The sequence below is a fragment of the Moschus berezovskii genome, chromosome 11 (assembly GCF_049115385.1).
Source record: "Moschus berezovskii isolate FMDL1 chromosome 11, NW_MosBer_1.0, whole genome shotgun sequence".
Taxonomy (NCBI): Eukaryota; Metazoa; Chordata; class Mammalia; order Artiodactyla; family Moschidae; genus Moschus; species Moschus berezovskii.
In genome coordinates, this window is record NC_142470.1 from 33,709,721 (window position 1) to 33,735,023 (window position 25,303).

The 25,303-nt window shown below is 39.1% G+C and overlaps 2 protein-coding genes across 4 annotated transcripts in view; one reads left to right on the top strand and one right to left on the bottom strand.

Annotated features, from left to right (window-relative positions):
* The window catches only part of HADHA (hydroxyacyl-CoA dehydrogenase trifunctional multienzyme complex subunit alpha), a 42,580-nt gene extending 42,205 nt beyond the window's left edge, over positions 1-375 (bottom strand). The window contains exon 1 of the mRNA XM_088841236.1: positions 187-375. Coding sequence (XP_088697362.1) covers positions 187-253 — 67 coding nt within the window. The 5' untranslated portion in view covers positions 254-375. The remainder of the gene's footprint in view (positions 1-186) is intronic.
* Positions 376-581: 206 nt separating this feature from the next.
* Positions 582-25,303, top strand: part of HADHB (hydroxyacyl-CoA dehydrogenase trifunctional multienzyme complex subunit beta) — a 30,278-nt gene continuing 5,556 nt past the window's right edge. Inside the window, exons 1-12 of one of the 3 annotated variants that reach the window (XM_088841237.1) lie at positions 582-664; positions 5,248-5,322; positions 5,427-5,471; positions 8,165-8,264; positions 13,053-13,097; positions 14,952-15,051; positions 17,876-17,963; positions 19,397-19,584; positions 19,915-20,095; positions 20,665-20,786; positions 24,773-24,852; positions 24,930-24,977. In XM_088841237.1, the coding sequence (XP_088697363.1) occupies positions 5,256-5,322; positions 5,427-5,471; positions 8,165-8,264; positions 13,053-13,097; positions 14,952-15,051; positions 17,876-17,963; positions 19,397-19,584; positions 19,915-20,095; positions 20,665-20,786; positions 24,773-24,852; positions 24,930-24,977 (1,064 nt within the window). In that variant the 5' untranslated portion in view covers positions 582-664; positions 5,248-5,255. Of the gene's footprint in view, positions 673-5,247; positions 5,323-5,426; positions 5,472-8,164; positions 8,265-13,052; positions 13,098-14,951; positions 15,052-17,875; positions 17,964-19,396; positions 19,585-19,914; positions 20,096-20,664; positions 20,787-24,772; positions 24,853-24,929; positions 24,978-25,303 lie in introns of all 3 variants that reach the window. The other 2 variants (XM_088841239.1, XM_088841238.1) reach the window with 2 other exon arrangements.

Here is a 25,303-nt window from a genome sequence, read left to right on the forward strand (position 1 = left end):
AGGACTCAAACACGAGAGAGAAAATGTCAGTCGCTGCGCCAGGGAATGAGACCGGGTCCCAGAGCAGCATCACTCCCCCTCATCCAGGGCCGCCGCAGGGAGGCGGCAGCCATGGGGAGACGCGGCTCCCGGGTCTCGGCAGGAGTTCCGCCCCGGGGCGGTGGGGTGCCTTCAACCAGGCCTCACCTGAGCAGCGGAGCGTCCTGGAGGCAGTAAAGCGGCTGAGGCTGCCAATTGCTCGAGAGGCCACCATCTTGAGCGGGAGTGGACAAAAGTGGAAAGCCCTTCAAGCGCTGGCAGCCGAGTAGAGGACTTTTCTTCCCGCAGCCTGGCACTGGCCAGGCGCCCGCCGTACTGCCTGACTGAAAACCCGCGACTGAAACCCCGATGGCGAGTTGCGGCCGGCTCCTTAACCTTGCCCTTCGTTTCCGGCTAACGCCCGGTTGCCGAAAAAAAAGGACACTTTCTCCGCAGGGAAGGAAGAAAGCGCAGAGAGGACAGCCTTCCGGATTTTCCAGTCAGGCAGCCGGCGGGCAGCCAGGGAGGCCTGTGAGGCCCGCGAAGGGTCCTTTCCAGGGAGGCCCCGCCTCTTGGTACCCTTTGGGTCCTGTCATTCGGGCCGGAGCCTAGCCTGCAGCTGGAGTCTGAGCAGACGAGACCTAAGGTGAGAAGGTGCGCTCGGCTACCGCCTGCCCTTTCTCTGGCGGGGTCCGCAGTTTCCCGCCTGCTACGCCTGTGCCCGCGGCCGCCTGGCCTCCACTCCCTGGGAGAGTGGAGTTCGAGGGCGCGGGAGGAACTTTCTCAATTCGGGTCTCCGGTTCCAGTGCAGTTTGGGCAGTAATTTGGCCTAGCGTTCTGTCTGTAGCTCCGAGCGACAATGTCGCCTATGCCTTTTAATTTATCATCGCAAGTTAACGAACTTGTGTGTGTGTGTCGGTTTAAAGCGCTGGCCTGTGTACCAGGGACGTTGTAACCCCTATTTTGCCTGTAGGCAGGTCGGCGGCTATTGAGAATCGGAACTGGGCCAGGAGTTTACCCCTTTTGTGCTTCCGAGGGTGGATCTCGGTTGTGTGGCTTTTTTGGGACTCGATTGTCGGAGGAACTGAGGCATTCCTGTGTCCGGCTCCGACAGCCAAGGCTCAAGATCATTTTCTAATCCAGAAGGGAACCGAAGATCATCTGGTCTTTCATCTCCTTCACTGCATCGGTGAAGCCCATGAATCAGAGCGAGTCAGTTTACCCATGGCCACAGGTGGTAACCTGTGTCTACTAATTTCTAGTCAAGAGCTCTGCACTGCTTGATAGCTGTTTTTGTGCTGGAGAGAGAGGCTTGAGCCCTGGAATAAATTAATTGATTCCAAAAAGTGACGTTGAGGACCCTCTAGGTCGTTTCACCGCCATCTCATTTAATCTTCACGATCCTCAAATTGTTATTTACGTTTTGTAGGTAAAGTTTGGGGAGCATGGAGATTTATATAAATTATTTGCTAGGTGGTAGAGCCAGATTCGGGCATAAATTTGTGCCACTTTTCACCAGATTGCCTGATCCTCAGGAGAGGGAGAAGGAAAAGGCAGGGGGAAATGGCAAGGAAGTTGAGACTGAATTGAGGAGTATGGGAAGAAGAGAGGTTTCTGTTTGAAGCTCAAGTCAGATAGTGAGTCTTCCATCACTGTGAGCACGTTAAGCAGAATCTGGATGAGCAGTGACCTCTGCATTTGCAAAAAAGGATTCTTGATAGTCACCAAAGGCCCTCTAACTTACAAGGTTTTTACAGTTCAAAACGTGTCCTGCCCATGCAATGCTTTTTCTTCATCTAATTCAGTGTAGTACTTATTGTTTAGATCAGGAATGGCAAACTTTTTCTGTAAAGGGCCAGGTAGTAAATAGTTTAGGCTTTATAACCCACATTGATCTCTGTCATATATTCTTTATTTTGCTCTACAACTCTTTAAAAATGTGAAATCTATTATTAGCTAGAGGCCCATGGGTTGTAGTTTGCCAGCCCCTGATTTAGGTCACCTTTTGACTCTTTGACTTTTTTGTTTCTTGTAGTCTGAGCAAAATCGTAAACTCCATCAAGGACAGAAATGTTATTTTTCTCACTGTGGCTTTCATAAAGGGGAACTAAAGACCTTTATACCATCACCTGCTGATACTAATAGCAAGCACAAGTATAACTCTTCATGGAGTATGGGTTTTAACCTTTCGTTTTCCATGTTACAAATGTTTTCTCTGAATCTGTTGTTAGCCTTTTAACTTTATTTTAGTATCTTTTACTGTGTAGATATTTTAAATGCTTATTTAATCAGATTTTTTAGTTATTTTCCGTATGGCCTCTGGGTTTTATCCCATATGTTGGAAACCTTTCCCCATCTAAGATTATAAAAATATTCTCTGATATTTTCTTGTAGCAGGTTAAAAAGTATATATTTAGATTAATCCATCTGTAATTTGTACTTATAGTGTGAGCTATGGATCTAATTTTTTTCCAAGTGGTTAGACATTTCCTCATCAAATCTATTGAGTAAGTCATCTTTCTCCCACTTACTTGAAATGTTTTCTTTATTATATACTAAGTTCTCATACACATGAGTATGCTTCTGAACTTACTACATCCTGTCCTGTTGATTTGGTTCAGTTCAGTCGCTCAGTCTTGTCTGACTCTTTGCGATCTCATGGACTGCAGCACACTACTCTGTCCATCACCAACTCCCAGAGCTTACTCAAACTCATGTCCATCGAATTGGTGATGCCGTCCAACAATCTCATCCTCTGTCGTCCCCGTCTCCTCCTGCCTTCAATCTTTCCCAGCACCAGGGTCTTTTCCAATGAGTCAGTTCTTTGCGTCAGGTGGCCAAAGTTTTGGAGTTTCAGTTTCAGGATCAGTCCTTCCAGTGAATATTCAGGACTGATTTCCTTTAGAATCAGCACTGTTTAATTCCTGGTGCTTTATAGAAAGTTTTGATATCTGTTAGAGCAAGGCCTCCCTTTTTTTTCAATCAACATTTTCTTGATTGTTTTCATGAATTTTATTTCAAAATAAGCTTTACTTATGGAGACTTGTATTCCAGATTCAAGGGGCATCAAATGTTGCTTCTGGATAAAGTGGTCCTCATCTCATGGGCCAGTTTATGTCTTCCTGGCCAGAGTCATTGAATATACATTAGCTGGTGAGCCTAGAGGTTGGACTCCTCTTTTCAATCCATATATTTGGTAAATGTGATTTTTTTTCTTTTTGGAAGCCACAGGACATCTCTTTTTAGTCTATGAAGATCTAAGAGAAATTAAGGCTTTTATATTAGCTATTGTTATATAGAGTTGGACCACAAAGAAGGTTGAGTGCCAAAGAATTAATGCTTTCAAATTGCGGTGCTAGAGAAGACTCCTGAGAGTTCCTTCGACTGCAGGGAGATCAAACCAGTCAATCCTAAAGGAAATCAACCCTGAATATTCATTGAAAGGAATTTTCATTGGATGCTGAAGCTCTTAATACTTTGGCCATCTAATGGGAAGAGCCTATTCATTGGAAAAGAGCCTGATGCTGGGAAAGACTGAAGGCAAAAGAAGGATGAGATGAGATTAGATAACATCCTCGACTCAACAGACATGAATTTCAGCAAACTCTGAGACATAGTGAAGGATGGGGAAGAATGGCATGCTTCAGTCCATGGGATTTCAAAGAGTCGGATATGACTTAGTGACTGAACAACAAACAACAATTGTTGTGTAACAAATTAGTCCAAAATTTAGTAGCTTAAAACAGTAAAAATTTATTCTCCCGTACAGTTTCTGAGGCCGAGGAATCTGGGGTGACTTGGTGGGTTGTTCTGGCTTAGAGTTTCTCATGAGGTTGCAGTCAGAATGTTGTCCAGGCCTGTAGTCATCTGAAAACTTGTCTGTGCTAGAGGATCTACTTCCAAGCTCACTCACATGACTGTTGACAGGAGGCGTCATCCTCCTACCTCATCATGAGAGCCTTTTCGTGGGGCTGTTCCTGACGTGCCAGCTGCCTTCTCCCGGAGTGAGTGATCTGAGAGACAGACCAAGATGGGAACTGCAGGATCTCTTACGGCCGAATCTAAAAAGTGACGTCTCATCACTTCTGATGTATTTTTTGTTTACACAGACCAACCATGTAAATAAAAATTCAGAGAAGTGGTCAGAAGTTAGGTGTAGTTGTAATTTTTTGACAGTTAATTGCCACATTGCCCTCCATAGGAATGTACCTGTGGAGATGCAGCAGTTCATACTCTCAGCAGCAGTATATGAGAGAGCCTGTTTGTGCAGCCTCTACCACACAGTGAATGTCAGACCTCTAAGTCAAATAGTGTCCCTCTGTGCGGCTGTAATTTGTATTTCTTTTATGAGTGAGACTGAACATGTATCTAAGAGCCATTTGTGTTTCCATTTCCATGAACACTTTGTTCATATCCTTTGCCCATTTTTTTCTTACTGTTTCATAGGAACTCATTATAGGGAATTTAGGAAAATGTTTTAATATATTTTAAATATGTTTTAATATATAGGAGTTTTGTATTTTTATTATTTTGAAATAATATCAAGCTTATAAAAACGTAGCAAGTGTAGTGTATGAACTCTTTTTCTTATATCAGGTAAGAAGTGATACTGTACTATCTTTGAATACTTTAGTGTGTATTCCCTTCAAATACAATTATTCCACAAGGCATTCTACATCATCACAATACAACCATCAAAATCAGGAAAGTCACATTTGTGTCTTCCTGATCCTGTCCAACAGTCTCTACCCCTTTGACCCTAGAGAAGAACATAAACTCTGGAGCTAGCTTGCATGCGTGCTCAGTCGCTTCAGTCATGTCCAACTCTTTGTGATGCTATGGACTGTAGCCCACCAGGCTCCTCTGTCATGGGATTCTCCAGGCCAGAATACTGCTGGAGCTAGACTGTCTAGCTTCAAATCATAGCTCTGCCTCTTACTAGTTACTCAATTCCTGTATGCTTCAGTTTCTCATCTCTTACAAAAAGTACAATAGTCATTCTTACTTCACAGGTCCTTGTGAGAATTAGATTAATGCTTAGATTAGTGGTTTGCATACTATGAAAGCTATGTCAACATAGCTATAATATTAGGGGAAAGGTAGTTGGTAATAGAGTAAATTTTTAAGTATTTTATAGTAACCATGGGTGAGATATCAGAGATCATAGCCTACAGTATAAACTACAGGTTGTTCAAATAACCCAGAAAGTTTTTTTGTTTTCTTTTTCAGATTTCAGAATGACTTCCCTCTTGACTTACACTTTTAAAAATCTTCCCAATACATCAAAATGGGCCCTCAGATTTTGTAAGTTTCATTTGTTCTTTCTAAGATTAGATTTGAATGTGTAAGCATCTTGTGCATACATTTAATTGTATTGCTTTTTGTAAACACTCGATTTTGTCTTCCAGGTGTGAGACCTCTGAGCAGTTCCTCCCAGCTACAAGCTGCAGCAGGTACAGTAATTTTTTAAAAATAAAAATATTTCTTATTTAGAAGTTAGATTATAGGATCTAGATATGTGAATTTTGAATAAAAACCAAAACTAATTTGCTAATTCTCCCCTTTTTATGATCGATAAGAACATCACTGTTGCCTTCAAATTAAAACAATACAGGACCAATCAGTAATGATAGTACATGGTGTAAGGTGGGCTTGAGGATGTTGGCTGGAGGCTTCCTTCTGGGATGTGGAGCCTATGGAGTCACTAAGTTTCTGTGAACTTCCTGGTTAGTTTGCTCAGCTACTGGCTGTCAGTCCTAAAGTTGCGTGTGTGCTGAGTCATGTCCATCTCTTTGTGACCTCACAGGTTGTAGCTCACTAGGCTCCTCTGTTCATGGGATTGTCCCAGGCAAGAATACTGGAGTGGGTTGCCATTTTCTCCTCCAGGGGCTTTTCCTGACCCAGGGATCTAACCCGTGTCTCCTGCATTGGCAGGTGGATTCTTTCCCTCTAAGCCACCAGCGAAGCCCTAGTCCTAAAGATGATTCAGTCAGTTCAGTTCAGTCGCTCAGTTGTGTCCGACTCTCCGCAACCCCATGAATCACAGCACGCCAGGCCTCCCTGTCCATCACCAACTCCCGGAGTTCACTCAAACTCATGTCCATCGAGTCGGTGATGCCATCCAGCCATCTCATTCTCTGTCATCCCCTTCTCCTCCAACCCCCAATCCCTCCCAGCATCAGACTCTTTTCCAGTGAGTCAACTCGACTCATGAGGTGGCCAAAGTATTGGAGTTTCAGCTTTAGCATCAGTCCTTCCAATGAACACCCAGGGTTGATCTCCTTTAGAATGGACTGGTTGGATCTCCTTGCAGTCCAAGGGACTCTCAAGAGTCTTCTCCAACACCACAGTTCAAAAGGATCAATTCTTCGGCGATCAGCCTTCTTAGTCTCCAGATACTCTGGCGACTATTGTGGAGCTAAAAGTTAACTTTTTACACTTTCAGTGACAGGCTTCTGTTACTGAGTATCTTCTTAGTTCATGTGCAAGAGGTTACATACCTGAAGTAGGTGTGACTGTGGGACTAGTTAATAAAAGAAGGTTGTTTAGTCAATATGAAATGAAAAAAGAAGGAAATTTTTTGAGACCATATGGTCTTTTAGACCCTTGGTAAACCCAACGTCTTAGACTTCTTCACTGTTGAATACATTCTTTTGCAGAACCTGCTGTAGTTTTGTATATTCACTTGCCTGCATCCTATATTGATCTATGACTTCTGATTTTGGTTTTATTATGGTATTTCTACTTGGATAATAACTTAATAGAAAAATTACCTTACCAAGATTCAGAAGAACCCTGATTCAGTTTTACTTCTTTCTGGGCAGTTTGACCTTGAACTGATTATGTCATTTCCCTGCCTTATAGTTTTTTTTATCTAACAAAGAATAATAGTTTTAGCCATGTTAACCTCAAGCAGTTATTAAGATATCTCAAACACTTTGAAGTCTGTAAATTCAGTGGAAGTACAAGATGATATTTTTATATTGTTTTATATTGTTTTACATATAGTATATTCCCAGGGGTCTGTTACTTAATCCCACCTAGAAAAGTTTCATGTTGTCATATAAAAAATATATTTTCTTTGGCTTGTAAACTCTAACTAGAATATAAATATGTATTAACCTCACAAAGAATAATAATTATTCCTTTCCACCTCATTTCACCTTTCACCTAATTCTAATGTTCACTCAGAAATTCCTATTGCAGTCACACAGATAGATCTGTTTCTTGCCAGCTGGGAGAAAGTCACATTGAATACCACGTTAAATATCATTTTTCTGGCATTTAGAATATTCTTCTTTATATTGTTCTTAAACAGTTTTTGTGTTTCTCTCTCCCCAACTATATTGTTAACCTTTGTGAGACTTAAGCCTTGTCATGTTACTGGTGTTTAACACTGTCCTACAAGTGGTTTGTTTTAACATTGATGTTGATAGTGGTACAAGAGGGCACATGGTAAGACAAAGGAATGTGATCAGCTGATTTGATGGGAGGAAAAGGGAATGTAATTGTGCTGAACAGGCTTTAGTTTGCAATAGGGCAGGAGAGGGCATAAAGAGGGAACTTGGGTTTTACTTTTCATATTTTAGTATTATTTATTTTTTTCTTTTTTAATCACCACTCATGTTTTATTTTTTAAATTAAAACATTAGAGAAAGGTTGCTCTTTTGATGTAACAAAACAGCTACACAAATTGAGTCAGACAGAATCAGGACGCGTGCTAGGTTTTTGTCAAATCGCAGTAGTCACCAACCAGATGCCTTTATTTCTACATAGAAAAGCAAGAGTATTAAGCCATAAGAAAACAGTATCAGTTATTCTAACTTCTAATATTAAGGGCAGACTTAATTGGTTGCTTTCAGTGAAATGGGTTGTCAAGCACTTGATAAAAACAATTTGTTAATGGCATAAGTGATTTTATCACTAGGTATAATCTCTGTATTTGCCTTAAATTTTATTTGGAAACTTGTAGATGCTCGTTAATTTCTTAATCCTTTTTTTTTTTTTTAGTTGTAGTGGTTTGATAAATGACTAATGCAATTTGGCATGGAGTGATAAAATTCTTAGGATGTCTATCTTTAAAAATGTAAAAACTTACCTGACTTCTTGTATTTTAATTAATTTTTCTCTGAACTTTATCTTAAAGCTTCCCAGACTAAATCGAAAAAAACCCTAGCCAAACCCAACATAAGGAATATTGTGGTGGTGGATGGTGTTCGCACTCCATTTTTGCTATCAGGCACTTCGTAAGTATGAAATGATTCTGTTACTTGTTATTTTTTTTTTTTTCTTTTTTCTCTCCAGCTGTATTGAGGTATGATTAACAAATAAAAACTGCATGTATTTAGGTTATACAATGTAATTTTTTTTTTAAGGTACACAGTGTGATATCAATGTATATTGTTGTTCAGTCACTAAGTTGTGTCCAACTCTTTGCAACACCATGGACTGCAACACGCTGGGCTTCCCTCTCCTTTACTGTTTCCTGGAGTTTGCTCATGCTCACGTCCTTTGAGTCAGTGATACCATCCAACCATCTTATTTTCTGTTGCCCCTTTCTCCTGCCCTCAGTCTTTCTCAGCATCAGGGTCTTTTCCAATGAGTTGGCTCTTCACATCAGGTGGCCAAAGTATTGGAGCTTCAGCTTCAACTCAGTTATTCCAATGAATAGTCAAGGTTGATTTCATTTAGGATTGACTGGTTTGATCTCCTTGCTGTCCAAGGAACTGTTAAGAGTCTTCTCCAGCACCACAGTTTGAAAACATCAGTTCTTTGGTGCTCAGCCTTCTTTATGATTCAACTCTCACACCCATACATGACTACTTGAAAAACCATACCTTTGACTATATGGACCTTTGTGGGCAAAGTGATGTCCCTGCTTTTTAATACACTGTTGAGGTTTGTCATAGCTTTTCATCCAAAGAGCAAGCTTCTTTTAATTTCATGGCTGCAGTCACCATCCAAGGGTTTTGGAGCTCAAGAAAGTAAAGTCTGTCACTGTTTCCATTTTTTCCCCATCTGTTTGCATGAAGTGATGGGACTGGATGCCACAATCTTAACTTTTTGAATGCTGAAGTTTAAGCCAGCGTTTTCTTTCTTGCACCTTCATCAAGAGGCTATTTAGTTCCTCTTTGCTTTCTGCCATTAGGGTGGTGTCCTCTGCGTATCTGAGGTTGTTAATATTTCTCCAGGCAATCTTGATGCCAGCCTGTGATTCATCCAGCCCAGCATTTCACATGATGTACTCTGCATATAAGTTAAATAAGGAGAGTGACAATATATAGCCTTGATGTACTCCTTTCACAATTTTGAACCAATCTGTTGTTCCATGTCTGGTTCTGTTGCTTCTTGACCTACATTTAATGTGTATATACATTGTGAAATGATTACCGCAATCAAGTTAATTAACACATCCGTCACCCCATATAGTTTATTTATTCCTTCTTTTAAGGTGTTTTCAGAAGGAACCTTTGTGAATGTAACCCAGTAGGTAATACTGTTGCTAAAAGTGTTAGTCTCTCAGTCGTGTCCAACTCTTTGCAACCATGTGGACTGTAGCCCACCAGGCTCCTCTGTCCATGGAATTCTCCAGGCAAGAATACTGGAGTGGGTTGCCATTCCCTTCTCCTGGGATTTTCCCAGCCCAGGCATTGAACCCAGGTCTCCTGGATTGCAGGCAGATACTTTACCATCTGAACCACCAAGGAAGTTCCTAATAATATTGCTAGTCAGCTAATATATAATAATATTTTCATGAAATTAATACAGAATAAGTCAAATAGAGTGAAATAGAGTGGCAGAATCTGTTTTTCATCTTTTCTCATGAGCTAGTCTAGTGTAGTGTTAGACTGAACTAACTGTATTTTGAAAACCTAGTGTGGGACTAGGTAGCTTGCTTCCAACAGATGCCCTTTCCTCATCTGGAGAGAAGAACATTGTTTCTGTGCCTCTTCAGAAGTTTAAATACTGAGGCCATGGGCCCGTGGGCATCTTGAAAGGACTTTAATCTGCTGCTTTGGCTTTCTGGACGTTATCGGAATTGGAGTTGATGGACTGGTCCAAATCCTGGTACAGCACAACCCCAAATGTATGGAATAACAATGGTCTTAGACCAACCCTCAAGTCCCCCAGAACCTAACTACCGTTCCGCCTAGACTTCCTTTCTCCTTTTCTGTTCCCAGTTGAGGCCCAGTCTTTCTAAAAGTTGATGATGGACTTTGGGAACTACGTGAAAATTAAATGAAACATTAGTTGTATTCTGTTAAGATTGTTTTGATGTTCATGTTTTGAACTAGCAGTCACTAACTTAAAAACAAGCTAAGGAAAGTTGAATATCTGCTAAAAATAATGAGTCTTTTCTATACTAATATGGAAAAATCTTGAAGATACGTTAGGTGTAAAAAGAAAAGTTCAGAGCATAATGCCACCACGTATAGAAGATCCGGACGTGTGTGTGCATGTGTGTGTATGTATATGTATGTGCATGCATGCATGTACATACAGAAACAAGGAACGTTCATTTTTAAATAGTGGTTTAGGAGTATCTTCTTAGGTAAGTAAATGGTGAAGATTCTTCACCCTCTTTTCTCAATATAATAACTTTCTTGTATGGACACAACAGTAGTAAGACTAAGAACCTGAAGCTTTAGCAGCAGAAAAATAATGCGAGGGGATCCTTGTTGTACTTAGCAGCAGCAGCAGTGTAGGGAAAGAAACTTCCATCAAGAGAAGAAAATTCTTGACTAGAAAGGCCATTTTTTGGTAAAGGCTGTTTGTATACTGTGTAGAAGTTTGATTCCAGCTGTTTTACTAGCTGTTAAAAAAAATATGAGCATGCTCAAAGATATCCTTTACACATTTCCTTTGATAGTTGGTATCAAACTATCAAAGGTGAAATTTGATTTGAGATATTTAACACATTGATATAGGCTATATTCCTGTTGTTATTTTTTATTATTATGTTTTAGTTTAATTTAGAATCCTAATTGAGGAAGAAGATAAAGTTCATGAGAAATTTATTCACACAGAGAAGAAAGTTGAGTAATGGTAGGCAAATATAGTTAATAGAGAAGAAGGAATAGAAATTTTAAGGTACTATTCATGTGCAAAACAAAAATGACTAAAATAATACAGAGAGAAGAATTTATAAAGAAGACAAATAGTTAAATCATATTATTAATCTTATGATTGAGGTAACAAATGAGTCTTCTAAAATAGAAAATAATTTTCTAGATGGAAAAAGGTCTTTTTCTGTTTAATTTGAAGAGGCTTTACTTTCAACTTGTGTCACTTGAAAGACCTATAGGTATTTTGGAAGTATTTTGGAAGCACTCTTAGGAATATACTCCAGCAGTGGCATGTGGAAATCTTTCAGCATCCTGGCTGAGAGGGAGTTTTAGGAGCATGAGAAGAAAAATTGTAAAATGATAGATAGTTGTGGTTTAGGCATTTTAAAATTGATACACTTTTGCCCAAGTTACTCTGCTCTAAATTTTAGGGAACTGGTTTTCCCTATAAAAGATTTTTAGAATCACTGATGGTTCTTCTAGTGATTCACAGTAAAAATAAACACATTTCTGAATTTTCAGGTTTTAATTTTCAGGAATTTAAAGAATAAATATTCTTATTTAATCCAGATGCATCTGGAGCATTTCATAGTTCCAGAAAGTAAAAAAAATGCTTAAAAAAAAACGGGGCATGTCAAAAAAACACAGGGCCAACCTAAAATAACTTCCAATGACAAAAATTAGAAACATTTGATTAATAAAATAAATTATAGTAGTATAATATTATACTATAAGTCAAAACATGAGATATCTATGAATCCAATCTGATATAAATAAATGATTGACTAAAGAAATAAAAGAGAAAAGACAAGTCTTTCTTGATGAATTTCAATTAATAAATACAGAAGGAATGAGGAAAATAGATAAATCATCACAGGAATAGCTGCTGCAACCAGGATCTAGGAATGAATGCTAAAATTAGTGGGTGAGAAAGGTTAAGAAGGAACAAGATATTGGCATAGCCTCGATCTCCCTTGAAATATTTATTAACTACTGTGAGGATTTTAACATGTGTCCACAAATTCTTTGTCACTTTTTCCACTAGGAAGTGGAGCTTAATTCTTCCCTTGAGTCAGGGCCAGAAGTGACTCACTTCTAATAAATTGAGTTCAGAAAGGGAAAAATAATGAAGAAAACTGGCAGACACTGCTTCAGCTGAATGATCAAGTTAATATCACTAGAAGTCATGTTGCTATCACGTTCACTCTGATAAGAAGCAGAGGGTATTTTACCTCTGTGATAGTCTTCCCTGGTGTCCATTACCCCAGTCTTCCTAGTGTCAAGGTCAAGGAGGATAAGGAAAGACTGCGAAACTGTCACAAATTTGAGGAGATTAATGAAGCATGACAAGTAAATGCACGGATTGGAACCTGAAACAGACCAGTAATAGGCAATTAGTGGAAAAACTGATGAGGTCAGATCAAGCTTAGCGAATAGTATTGTGCTGGTGTTAATTTCTTAGTTTTGACAAGCACATCATGTTTACATAAGATTAGCATTAGAGGAAGCAGGGTGAAGGGTATGGAGGAACTCTGTTCTATCTTTCCAATTCTTTGTAAAATCTCAGATAACTTCAAAACAAAGTTTTCTTTAAAAGTCCTAATATATCCCTCATGTCCCTTTAGACATCACAAAATAACTAATGAATTTTTAAAAATTAAAATAAAAGGGAACTTAAAACAGTGGGGTTTAGTTTTAAAGAATATTTGCCATATGTCTGCTGAACAGTAAGACAGTGGGCAGGATTTTTGTTCAGTTTTTAGCTTAAAAGGAGTCAGGACTTTTCAGAGTTTTAAGGATGACAAATAGCAAAATCACACTGTTTCTTTGTTTGGAATGATGTTAAGTGCTTTTATGTTAATAGCAGCTTATGGTTAGCTTATTTCTTTAGATATTTCAAATAGAATGAAAAACATTTTTTATTAAAGCTCTAGGCTTTTGGTTAAATTATTTATTTTCTTCCTCCAGATATAAAGACCTGATGCCACATGATTTGGCTAGAGCAGCACTTTCGTAAGTAAATGCAGTTGCATTTTAGATCTTATTTCAGTAAAAACCCTTTTCTCCAGTTTTTACACTTGAAATAGCATGTCTAATAGAATTCCCATAGCTAAGATATGTTAACTTTATGCAGTGAGAAAAAACAGTAGATTTTATAAGATTCATCTAGTCTTCATTTTAGCCATGTGTGCTACACAAATTCAAGGAGGTGGTGAATGTCAATGATCTTTATTTTGCAGGCTTGATGATCTCTTGGCATGATAGTATTCCTTAACATACTGTAGCTAGCTGCAGGTTATAAATAATGTAGGACTAGATTGATCAGACTAAAAACCAATACGTATATTTGATGGTTACCTCAGAAACTTCATTACTCTATGAGGATAGCTGAACAGATTATGCAAATACAGATGCAGAACCTGTGTATACAGAAGACCAACTGTACTATGCCATTTTTACTTAGTGGATGTGCACATCCTCAGAATTTCATATCCTGGGTGGGGTGGGGGTGGAGGTGTGTATTTATCTAGGAAGAAGCCTAGAATGAGACATGAAGATTCCTCATTTAGCTTTAGTAATTGTTATCATTTTGCCATGTGTGCTGTGCTTAGTCGCTCAGTCATGTCCAATTCTTTGAGACCCCATGGACTGTAGCCCATCAGAACCCTCTGTCCATGGGGGTTCTCCAGGCAAGAATACTGGAGTGGGTTGCCAGGCCCTCCTCCAGGGGATCTTCTTGACCCAGGGATTGAACCCAGGTCTCCTGCCCCAATTTTTTTTATTTTCCCCAGACCAGGATCTGGTCAAAATACATATTATTATGCAAATGAATGTATATCTTTAGTCTCTTTTAATTTAGGACATTCCCCAATTCACCCCCCATGATAGTGACTTTTTGAAAGGTTCAGGCCAGCTGTTTTGTAGAATGTCCCACATTCTGGATGTGTCTTTGCAGTAATATTTAACTTTCCTCTGTGAATTTCCTGTAAACTGAAAGTTAATCTCTAAGCTTGATTAGATTCAGGTTAAACATTTTTTGGTAAGAATGCTTCATAGGTAAAGCACATGGGTATTGCATCCTGTTAAGAGGCACATGATGTGTAATGTTAAATCGAACCCTTCAGTCAGAGTGGTCAAACCACCAGATCTTTTGGTGATAAATGTGCGTTTTTTTCTTTTGCAATTAGTAAGTCATCTGTAAGGTGATATTTTAACATCATATTCCCCAGCAACCTTTGACCAAGTGACTTTCGCATTCATTGATAATTTTTGCCTAGATTAGTTATTATGTTAGAGATTACAAAATTTCGACTTTACTTATTCTTCTATTCCTCTTATATTGTATTTTTATGTAAAGAGCAGCTTTCCTTTTCAAAAAAATGATGTGTTTATATTGATAAAATTTAAATTTAACATATTTGGGATTTTACTTCATCTCTTTAATTTTCTATTTGTTTCTCTTTTCTTTTTGACTGAAAACTTTGGTTTATGTATCTGTTTTATCCTATTCCAAATTATTTTTTTCTTTCATTTTTTATTGGAGTATTGTCGATTTACAGTATTAGTTTCGGGTACAACAGAATGATGCAAAATGTTTATAGATTATATTCCAAATTATTGATGATTCTTCCTTTTTAACTTCTTATTGCCAATTAAGCATCAAAAGTTGACTTTTTAAATAAAAAGTCTTTAATTTATTTGATAGTGTGCCACATGCTTGTCATATTAAGGAAAAGATACAGTCTCTACCTTTTTAAATTCAAAATTAACCTTTTAACCAGAGTTAACTGTAATGTTTTAAGTGATGATCTGTGGCACTGTCTTGAATGTATGATATGTTTCTTTGCTTTTAACTTCTACTTGCAGGGGTTTGTTGCATCGGACCAGTGTCCCAAAGGATGTAGTTGATTATATCATCTTTGGCACAGTTATACAGGAAGTGAAAACAAGCAATGTGGCTAGAGAGGTGAGTCAAACTTTATGTTGTTTGAAGAGATTGACTGGAGAATCAATTTGAATTTTAATTAATAGAATTTACTCTTTCAGTTCAGTTAAGTCGCTCAGTCATGTCCGACTCTCCGCGACCCCATGAATCACAGCACGCCAGGCCTCCCTGTCCATCACCAACTCCCGGAGTTCACTCAAACTCATGTCCACAGAGTCGGTGATGCCATCCAGCCATCTCATTCTGTCGTCCCCTTCTCCTCCCGCCCCCAACCTTTCCCAGCATCAGAGTCTTTTCCAGTGAGTCAACTCGTCGCGTGAAGTGGCCACAGTATTGCAGTTTCAGCTTTAGCATCAGTCCTTCCAATGAACACCCAGGATTAATCTCCTTTAGAATGGACTGGTTAGCATTAAAATTCACTAAAGTTATATTTAATTTAAAATGTGATTTTACTATTTGAAGTATTTTATATTTAAAAAAATTATAAATCAAATGATGTACACTATACTAGTATATGTTTATGCTATATTATAAATCAAATCAATTATTTGAGCTGGTTTTGGATATGTTTGTGTTTCTCTTAGGAAAACAGAAATTTTGGCAAAGCATGGCTGATGTGACTTTTTGTAATGTGAGATATAGTGACCTCCAATCAACTTAAAATTTCCATTTTACAGAGAACTTATACCCATGGTTTTTGTTGGAGGGAGTTGTGCTTATTCATTTGTTCCCTTTGACTAGTGGGCACGTAGGGCTTTTTTTTTTTTAAGCTATTTCATAGGAATTTACCTTTACCCCAGTTGGCTAAGCTCCATGTACTGTTTATTGAGCAACTGAGATAATGAGAGGCCTTGGCACTTCTGTGGCGTGTCCCACAGTCATTTCGTAATAAAGACTCCTAAAACGTTTTCTGAGCTTTGTTTCCATTTGCAAGTGGCTATTTGGATAAAGTTGGCTCCAAAGCACATTTCAGTGTGCTGACCTTTTTCTGTATTTCTAGTTTGTGGTTGCCATACTATTGCATTCAGTATAGTTGGAAGGGCCGTAACTTTCACCACTGTCAGCCAAGAGAAAGGAAAAGGAGTAGGACTGGAAGTATGTGTTTTGGCCCACCTTTTTACTCATCAGTAGATCTTTTTAAAGTCATTTTGCAACCTGAAGGCTGCTGTGACTTCCAGCAAGAAAACTTTCAGAACCTCTTGTCTGTGGTAACAGTGTAATAATAAAATCCTGAAAGGCTTCTGATGCTGAGTTCCCGTGAACCTGACTTTAATGAAACCCTCAGCTTATTTCCCTGCTCTCCAGCTTACCTAAGAGACATCTTCCTCCTTTCCCTTCATTGCACCATCTAGAGCCTAAACTTGCCTTGAGATCTATTCAAACTTTAAATAGAAGCATGAAGACAAGGTTCACTAGCAACCACTTCTATTTAAAGTTCCTTCAGTCCTGAGAGTCACTTGGGGCCAAGGGTGTGACACTTGCTAGAAAGGATTACATGAGGATCAGGCCATTATGACCTGAGTGCCCTTTACCCTTGCCTCACTGGGGAGCTCTTCTCCCCTTCCCAGTGGAGACTTGCCTTTTTCTTCCTTTTGGGTTGGTTTACATCAAGAGGCTGACGTGCAGTTGCCAGTAGGTACTTTTCAGCAAAGTGAAGTATAAAGCTGAAAATCAGTTAAGAAACAGAACCCTCTAATCTCGGCTTTGGAAGCATGTTAATCTTACCAATGATAGGAAATCTTGTATTCTGAGGATTGTTAAATAGTTTCAGAAAAAATTAATTCCCTTAATAGGAACCAGAATTTCATAGTAAGTGGTGGTCATCGGGGGCATGAGGTGTTGAGAGCTTTGTTTTTAAAGTGAAACTTTAATATTATAAAAATAAGTATTGAATATTTTGTTTTTGTACCTATGCATCAGTTCTTTGCATGAACAAAAATAGAATCAGGCATTCATTGTTTTTTTTGGCATTGTAATTAACTCAATAAATAGTATAATAAAATAATAGACATCCTTATTTCCATTTTTGCAAGATTAATGGAGGGCCTCAGTTTTTCTCAAGGTCCTTCAAATTTATTCTCTCTTGAAACATCTCATCTTCCTGACCAGTTTCCTTGTTTCCAGTTGTGAACTGGTCCAGTCCTTATTTTTCAGAGACTCACTTGTGGCCCAGGCAGTTTTCCAGAATTATTTTCATTCACTTGAACTCTTGGATACTTGACATGTTTTCCAACTCGGCTTTGCTTTGGATTGACAGTGCGCTGTCTGAAATATCAGGCAGTCAGTGAAAGTAGAGACGAACGTAGAGCAAGCCAGGGACCTGTGTGGGAATCTGTTGATGAATGGGCAATTCTTTAGAAATTATTTTCATGTCTGATGACTCTGCTTTACTTCTAAGCCTTATAACTGAAGGAACACAGGTCATGAAAATCTCACCCCATGATATATTTCATCATTCCACCAACTATATGTAGCAGGTTTACTTTAGGTCTGTTTGAAAATTTAAACATGTTAAAATCAAATTATATATTAATGTTCTTAGAAGTGCTGGGAAAAGCATTGGTAAGAGAGGAGGTGAACTGCCAGAGGACTGTAAGCTTGTATACCACACTAGAAAATCACTGCAAGGAATTTGGCAGTGCTTGTTGATTAACGGCTAGATTAAAAATTTGTAAACCATTTCCATGATGGGCTTAGTTGTATTTTAAATATTCCTCTGTGAGATTTCCTGATTTACCTTTAGCTCCTTTCCTGATTTACCATACAGTGAAGTACTGCTCATAGCACCACTTACATATTGCACTTCCTTTATAAGTGATCATTGCATTCACTGTATTTCCTGAAGGCTGCCCTTGGAGCCGGCTTCTCTGACAAGACTCCTGCTCACACTGTCACCATGGCTTGCATCTCTTCCAACCAAGCCATGACCACAGGTATGTGTTTTTTTTTTTGACAGCAGAAGGTACATGTTGGTTCTCCTTTTCTATGATCATTAAACATTATTCTTAACAGAAATAAATGATCTCTGAATTCGTGTGTTTCAGAAAATAAGGTCGCATTTACATTTTTTGATTTTTGACAGTAGTTCTCCACCTTTTTCTTGCCCTCCATACCTGAGGACCACAACCATTTGTGTTATTTCTCCATCAGTAGTGTGGCTGGCTGTCACAGGGATTATTAAGTGGAGGGGGTGCTTCTGGATTTGAGGCAGAAGGAGTTTATCACCTGCTCGGTTTTAAGATTAGGTGATTCTAGCTTGATACTTCCCCACGAAGAATGTGGCCCTCCTCCCTCCACCATCATCATAGCGATAAATCACTGATTGGATGGTACAGCTCTTTGCTCTACTTTTCCCTCACATCTTGGCCTTTTTATAATTATTTACAATTCTCACAACAAACTTAGCAAATCTGTGGAACATTTTGTAACACAGCCCTTACTGTGAAAAGACAGGAAACCTCAAAGATATAGTGATCATGTGCTCTGTTAGTGACATCAAGGCCAAGTGGCCAACCCACCATAAAGGTGGCAGGGAATGAAGCTGGAGGCAGAAATGGGGGCATTCTCCATTCTGCACAGCATGTGACTGCTTCCAGTTAGAGCAACATAGTACTTGCCAGTGGCCAAAGGGCAGAGGGTAGGGGACTGCCTTACATCTAAAAGCCAGACTTTATCTAGCTTGTAGTAGAAACTGCGAAGAAGGCAATGGCAAGCCACTCCAGTACTCTTGCCTAGAAAACCCCATGGATGGAGGAGCCTGGTGGGCTGCAGTCCGTGGGGTCACTAAGGGTCGGACACGACTGAGCAACTTCACTTTCACTTTTCACTTTCGCACATTGGAGAAGGAAATGGCAACCCACTCCAGTGTTCTTGCCTGGAGAATCCCAGGGACTGGGGAGCCTGGTGGGCTGCCGTCTATGGGGTCGCACAGAGTCGGACACGACTGAAGTGACTTAGCAGCAGCAGCAGCAGCAGTAGAAACTGAAATTCTCTTTATAGGAAAAAGAGTTGTTACTGAAACTGAAGCTGGGAACATATGAAATATGCCACATGTTCTGCTTTAGAATATGATTTGTTTGAGAATTGGTCCAGTGGATACTTCGAAAAGTTGATGTCCCTGTAGCCTGAATGAAACTTGTTTTTCTCTGGTGCATTGAATGTATTTTGAGTCATTCAAAAAAATTATCCTAATACCTCTGAAAAGATAAAAACCTGAATTACACATGTTTTACAATGTTAATAACTATTGTACAATTTTTAAGTCAAGCCTAAATTTAAGAAAAAAAAAGAAGCTTAAATTACCAGTGGTCTGTTAATTTATGCAAAAGATACTCATGTGCATATGACCTGTGCCTGTGCCCTGTAGCTGTCAGCCTGATTGCTTCTGGCCAGTGTGACGTGGTCGTGGCAGGTGGTGTAGAGTTAATGTCTGACATCCCTATTCGCCATTCAAGGAAAATGAGGAAAATGATGCTGGATCTCAATAAGGCCAAGACTCTGGCTCAGCGACTCTCTATAATCTCTAAATTCAGGTTGAATTTCCTATCACCAGAGGTAAGACTTGTGAATGCTAACATAAAGACTTGTGTTGCCAAAGCATCCCACTGCAGAGATGTAGTGTTATATAAGATGGCATGGGTTCAGTTATGTTCTAATAGCTGTGGATTCTGTTAGTTACAAGGAAAGGTTAATTATTAGGTCAAGACAGAGAAAAAAATAGCAGAAGATTTGAATTTATAAGCCCTTTTTAGAGATGCTTTGCGCACAGAGAACTTCCCTTGTCCTGATCTTGATTGATTGTAGACTTTAACTTTCCCAGATAACCCTAGGTGTGGTATAGCACCTGTTAACAGTGTACCTGGTCCTGAATATCTCCTTTCCCAGCTTCCTGCAGTAAGTGAGTTCTCCACCAGTGAGACCATGGGCCACTCTGCAGACCGACTGGCTGCTGCCTTTGCTATTTCTCGGGAGGAGCAGGATGAATACGCACTGCGCTCTCACAGCCTGGCCAAAAGGGCACAGGATGAAGGACTCCTTTCTGATGTTGTGCCCTTCAAAGTACCAGGTAAAACAGTTCACTCAGCTTTGTAAAGGGGAATGCTTCTTGATATTGTTAGGGAGTTCTGAATTTCTTCTAAAACTCCAAAAACCCTAAGTGACTTTTCAATGAATATTTCCAAAATACTCAGCTTTTATTCTTAAACATTGACTCACGTTTCAATTTTTGTTGTAACATATGTAAGCATTTTAAAGAGATGTTTTATAAGTCTCCTTTAGGTCTGGCAGATATATTTTAGTTCTTATGTGCATGCCTGTTTTTAAAGTTCTGTATTTATAAGTCTTCTGTAAAGAAGAGCCAAATGTAAATGAATATCTTAAGAAAAGAAGTTATCCTTTTTAATGTTAAATCATTTAGATTATTTCCCAAATGTCTTTTAAGAGTTTGCTTTCATATTTGGTAATATCTTGATAACTATAAAGAGCTTTTTTTTTTAGTGAATAGTTATGGTTTACGTTTTATTTGTTCTTGTAATTTTAAAGCATATTTCTCTGTAGAAGATATATAATGCTTATTGAGCTTAGAGTTAAAAACTTCATATTTTTTAAAAAAAAAAAAACTTCATATTTTTATAGGAAGAGATACAGTTTCACAAGATAACGGCATTCGTCCTTCCTCTCTGGATCAGATGGCCAAACTAAAACCTGCATTCATCAAGCCCTATGGCACAGTGACAGCTGCAAATTCTTCTTTCCTGGTAACTATGTGTGCTATATGTGTTTACTAGTGATCTTTTATATTTGTGTATTCTCAATAGGAAAGCCTAAAATATATGCACTTGTGTGTATTACGAATAGAGACTTAAAAACATACTTACTCAGATTTCCCTGGTGGCAATGTGGATAAGAATCCACCTGCCAATACAGGGGACACAGGTTCAATCTGTGGTCTGGGAAGAACAACTAAACTTAAGCACCACAACTATTGAGCCAGAGCTCTAGAGCCCACCAGCCGCAACTACTGAGAGAGAGAGTCATTGCCTAGGCAGGTTGATAAGAAGTCTAGGGGTCCCCAAGGAGAGAGGGGTTTGGAATTCTCAAGGAGGAAGAAAGGACAATCTTTTTTTTTTTTCTCTACATTCCTTAGGATTATATAACAATAATGTATCCTGCCTGAGGACAGTCTCTGGATTAAACCTTCTAGCTAATCCTGTTATATTAAAATGTCAATTATGGGAGTAGGTCTGCTGAGGTCTTTACAACCTCCAGACATTCTTTTGATTCATTGTAATGACTAATTGGAGAGTGTATAACTCCATTGCTAACACTAGCAAGGGGGTACTCTTTCTGCCCCCTTCTAGAAGCTTTTTCTGTCTCCTTTATACTTTAATAAAACTTTAGTACACAAAAGCTCTGAGCGATCAAGTCTCACCTCTGGCCCCGGATTGAATTCTTCTCCTCCAGAGGCCAAGAATCCTGGCGTCTTTTCGTGGTTCAGCAACAACCTTTCATGAGCCCATCTGCCACAGCTACTGTGGGCCACAGCCCACATGCCTAGAGCCTGTGCTCCACAACAAAGAGAGCCACCACAATGAGAAACCTGCCCACCACAACTAGAGAGTAGCCCCCACTTGGCACAACTAGAGAAAGCCCTCACGCAGCAACAAAGACCCAACACAGCCAAAAATAAGTAAATAAAATATACTTACCTATTACAAAGACTATTAAGATAGAATCAGTTTTTAAAGCCATAGAAGTCACCTGATCCAATCACCATTCTAATACAAAAAAACTGTTCTCAAAAAAAAAAGCTGTTCTCTTCAATCACTTCAGTAGTCAAAAAATTTTGCCTGCCTGTGCTGGGCACTGGAGATAAAAAGAATAGTTAATTGTAATGAGAAAGTTCTGTGATGACTGTAAGCATTGACTCTTGGAGAAGATACACAGTTGGGTGAGTCAGAGAGTCTTCCTAGGGGAGGTAATACTTGATCAGTGAATCTTGAAGGAAGAGTACAAGGCAATTCAAGAAGTGTATAAAAGGCCTTCTAGGCAAAGGGAATGGCAGATGCAACTTTGGGAGTTAGCAGAGCAAAGGGCCTCTTTGGAGAAAAGCCTGGTTGGAACACAGGATATGAATTTAGGGAGTCGTCTACGACTTGGAGGACAGGGAAACCTGGCGTGCTGCAGTCCATGGGGTCACAAAGAGTCAGACACAACTTAGCAACTGAGCAATATAAGACTTGAAAAGTAGGCAGAGAGAATGACAAGATACTTTTTCTGGCTCTGATTGTTAGAAAATTATGTTTTATGCTGACCCCCAAATTACTCTCCTGTAAGCATCATGGAGTAAATCTACTCTCATTTTTAGTTGTTACTTTACTTATATGCAGGTAGCTTCATGTCCTTGTTTGTGTTTCTTTTCTTTCCTCCTCTATTAAATGTCCCTCTTGATTCTGCTTCTGCTTGTAAGATGTGATTTCCTTCCTCCTACTACCTTGGGTGCAGTCTTCAGGATATAGTTCATCTGGTCAGTGTTTCTTTTTACAGTATCATTCTCCTACCCAGACATACAGTCTAGAAAGAAACACAAGCAAATATTTGACATATTTGACCTTGATAAATGACAATTTAATGCCTGCTCTTGAGCTTAGGAAAGGATACCTGAGGTGATTTTAACAGGATGGTGTACCACCTGGTAAAGCCTGAGCAGTGAAGGACTGGTTAGGTGGTTATTTCTAAAACCAAATTGGATGATAGGTCCATATGGCATCAGTTACACTCTTGGCAGGTCTGAACCCCCTTGAATACTTGGGAGGTGTGCAAAAGGTTCAGGTTTATTCATCATAAATCAGAAACACAAGAGGTAATACATCACAGATACATGGGTTTTCAGAGATGCTGTTAATGCACCGTATTCATTGCAGTTTTTCACAACTGCACATTGAATATAGTAATGTGATGTTATTATGTATAGTCACCTGTGTTTCCAGACTTTCAGTTCAGTTCAGTTGCTCAGTTGTGTCCGACTCTTTGCGACCTCATGAATCGCAGCACGCCAGGCCTCCCTGTCTATCACCAACTCCCAGGGTTCACTCAAACTCATGTCCATTGAGTCGGTGATGGCATCTAGCCATCTCATCCTCTGTCGTCCCCTTCTCCTCCTGCCCCCAATCCCTCCCAGCATCAGAGTCTTTTCCAGTGAGTCAACTCTTCGCATGAAGTGGCCAAAGTATTGGAGTTTCAGCTTTAGCATCAGTCCTTCCAATGAACACTAAGGACTGATCTCCTTTAGAATGGACTGGTTGAATCTCCTTGCAGTCCAAGGGGCTCTCAAGAGTCTTCTCCAACACCACAGTTCAAAAGCATCAATTCTTCTGCGCTCAGCTTTCTTCACAGTCCAACTCTCACATCCATACATGACCACGGGAAAAACCATAGCCTTGACGAGATGGACCTTTGTTGGCAAAGTAGTGTCTCTGCTTTTTAATATGCTATCTAGGTTGGTCATAACTTTCCTTCCAAGGAGTAAGCATCTTAATTTCATGGCTGCAGTCAGCATCTGCAGTGATTTTGGAGCCCAAAAAAATAAAGTCAGCCACTGTTTCCACTGTTTCCCCTTCTATTTCCCATGAAGTGATGGAACCAGATGCCATGATCTTAGTTTTCTGAAGGTTGAGCTTTAAGCCAACTTTTTCACTCTCCTCTTTCACTTTCATCAAGAGGCTCTTTAGTTTCTCTGCACTTTCTGCCTTAAGTGTGGTGTCATCTGCATATCTGAGGTTATTGATATTTCTCCCGGCAATCTTAATTCCAGCTTGTGCTTCTTCCAGCCCAGCGTTCCTTATGATGTACTCTGCATATAAGTTAAATAAGCAGGGTGACAATATACAACCCTGACGTACTCCTTTTCCTATTTGGAACCAGTCTGTTGTTCCATGTCCAGTTCTAACTGTTGCTTCCTGACCTAAAGCCACGTTATTGGTAGTGGCTGCATAGCCTCTTCAGAGTTACTGAGTTACAAAAATATGGTCTGAAATTACGGTAGAGATTGTTTTAATTTTGTCAATTCTAGAGAGTAGTTTCTTTTCCTTTGGATTTTTTTTTTTGTGTGTGTTTTTTTTTTGAGCTTTTTCTTTTGAAACAGTAGTAAAGGGCTTTTGTGAGTAGTTCTGATTTGTCCCCCACTTCTCAGTTGTCAGTTGGAAGAAAGCCGATGTGGTGTTTTCCAGAGAAGGAAGACCATGGTCTTTATATTCTCAGCTGTCTACCTATTTCCTCTTCTTCTTGGTTTGCTTGTTATAGAGTCTTTAAATTGAAGAAAATCATGTGCAAGCCAAAGGCAGGAAACAGCTGAGAAGCAGTCCAGAAAATATAAAAATAAATCAGTAAAGAAGAGATTTTTGGGGAGGATTAATTCACAAAATTCCTCATATTCTGTGCCAAAAGCAAAAAACTTCTAGTTTATTATGAATACATATTGAGTTACCAGTTCTCGTCATTCATTTTGATAATTATGATACTTTTTGAATAGACTTTTCTACCCTCATCTGCCAAAATTGGGTCAGTGTGTGTGTGTCTAAATTTTGACTTAATGATGGATAAAATGAAAAGATTTTGTTACAGAGAGTCAGTCTGTAAGTGTGATGTGCTGGTAAATTTAGGAACAGAGCATAGAAGATGGCTGAAGAGATAGCACCAGATAGGTTGCAGTTATTTAACATTTTTGTTCCGATAAACATTTCAGACCGATGGTGCGTCTGCAGTGCTGATTATGGCAGAGGAAAAAGCTCTGGCCATGGGTTATAAGCCGAAGGCATATCTGAGGTAAAGTAAGTATTCAAATAAGTTTCCTCAGGTTTCTTTACTTTAGTACAGAGCTCACCCTTCTGTTTTTTACCTAGGGATTTCACGTATGTGTCCCAGGATCCAAAAGATCAGCTTTTACTTGGGTAGGTAGCACTGTATATTCTTGGATTATTCTAGAAAATATTGGTTACCCATGTTTATTACATAGATTTTAAAAGTATATAGAGCACTAAGTTCATAATTGTTTTGTGAGTTGGGTTTTTAAAATAATAATCCTTTATGTTGTGTATTGTTTTATAGTTTTATCACTTTTCTACTTTTTCCTATACTTTTCTACTACAGTTATCATATATACAACTTTATATCCTTTTTTACATTAAGATGTCATAAACGTTTTTTCATACTGCTACTTACTCTGCAACAGTATCAGAATAGCTTTTTATAAAAGCCTCCTAATGTTTAGATAGAC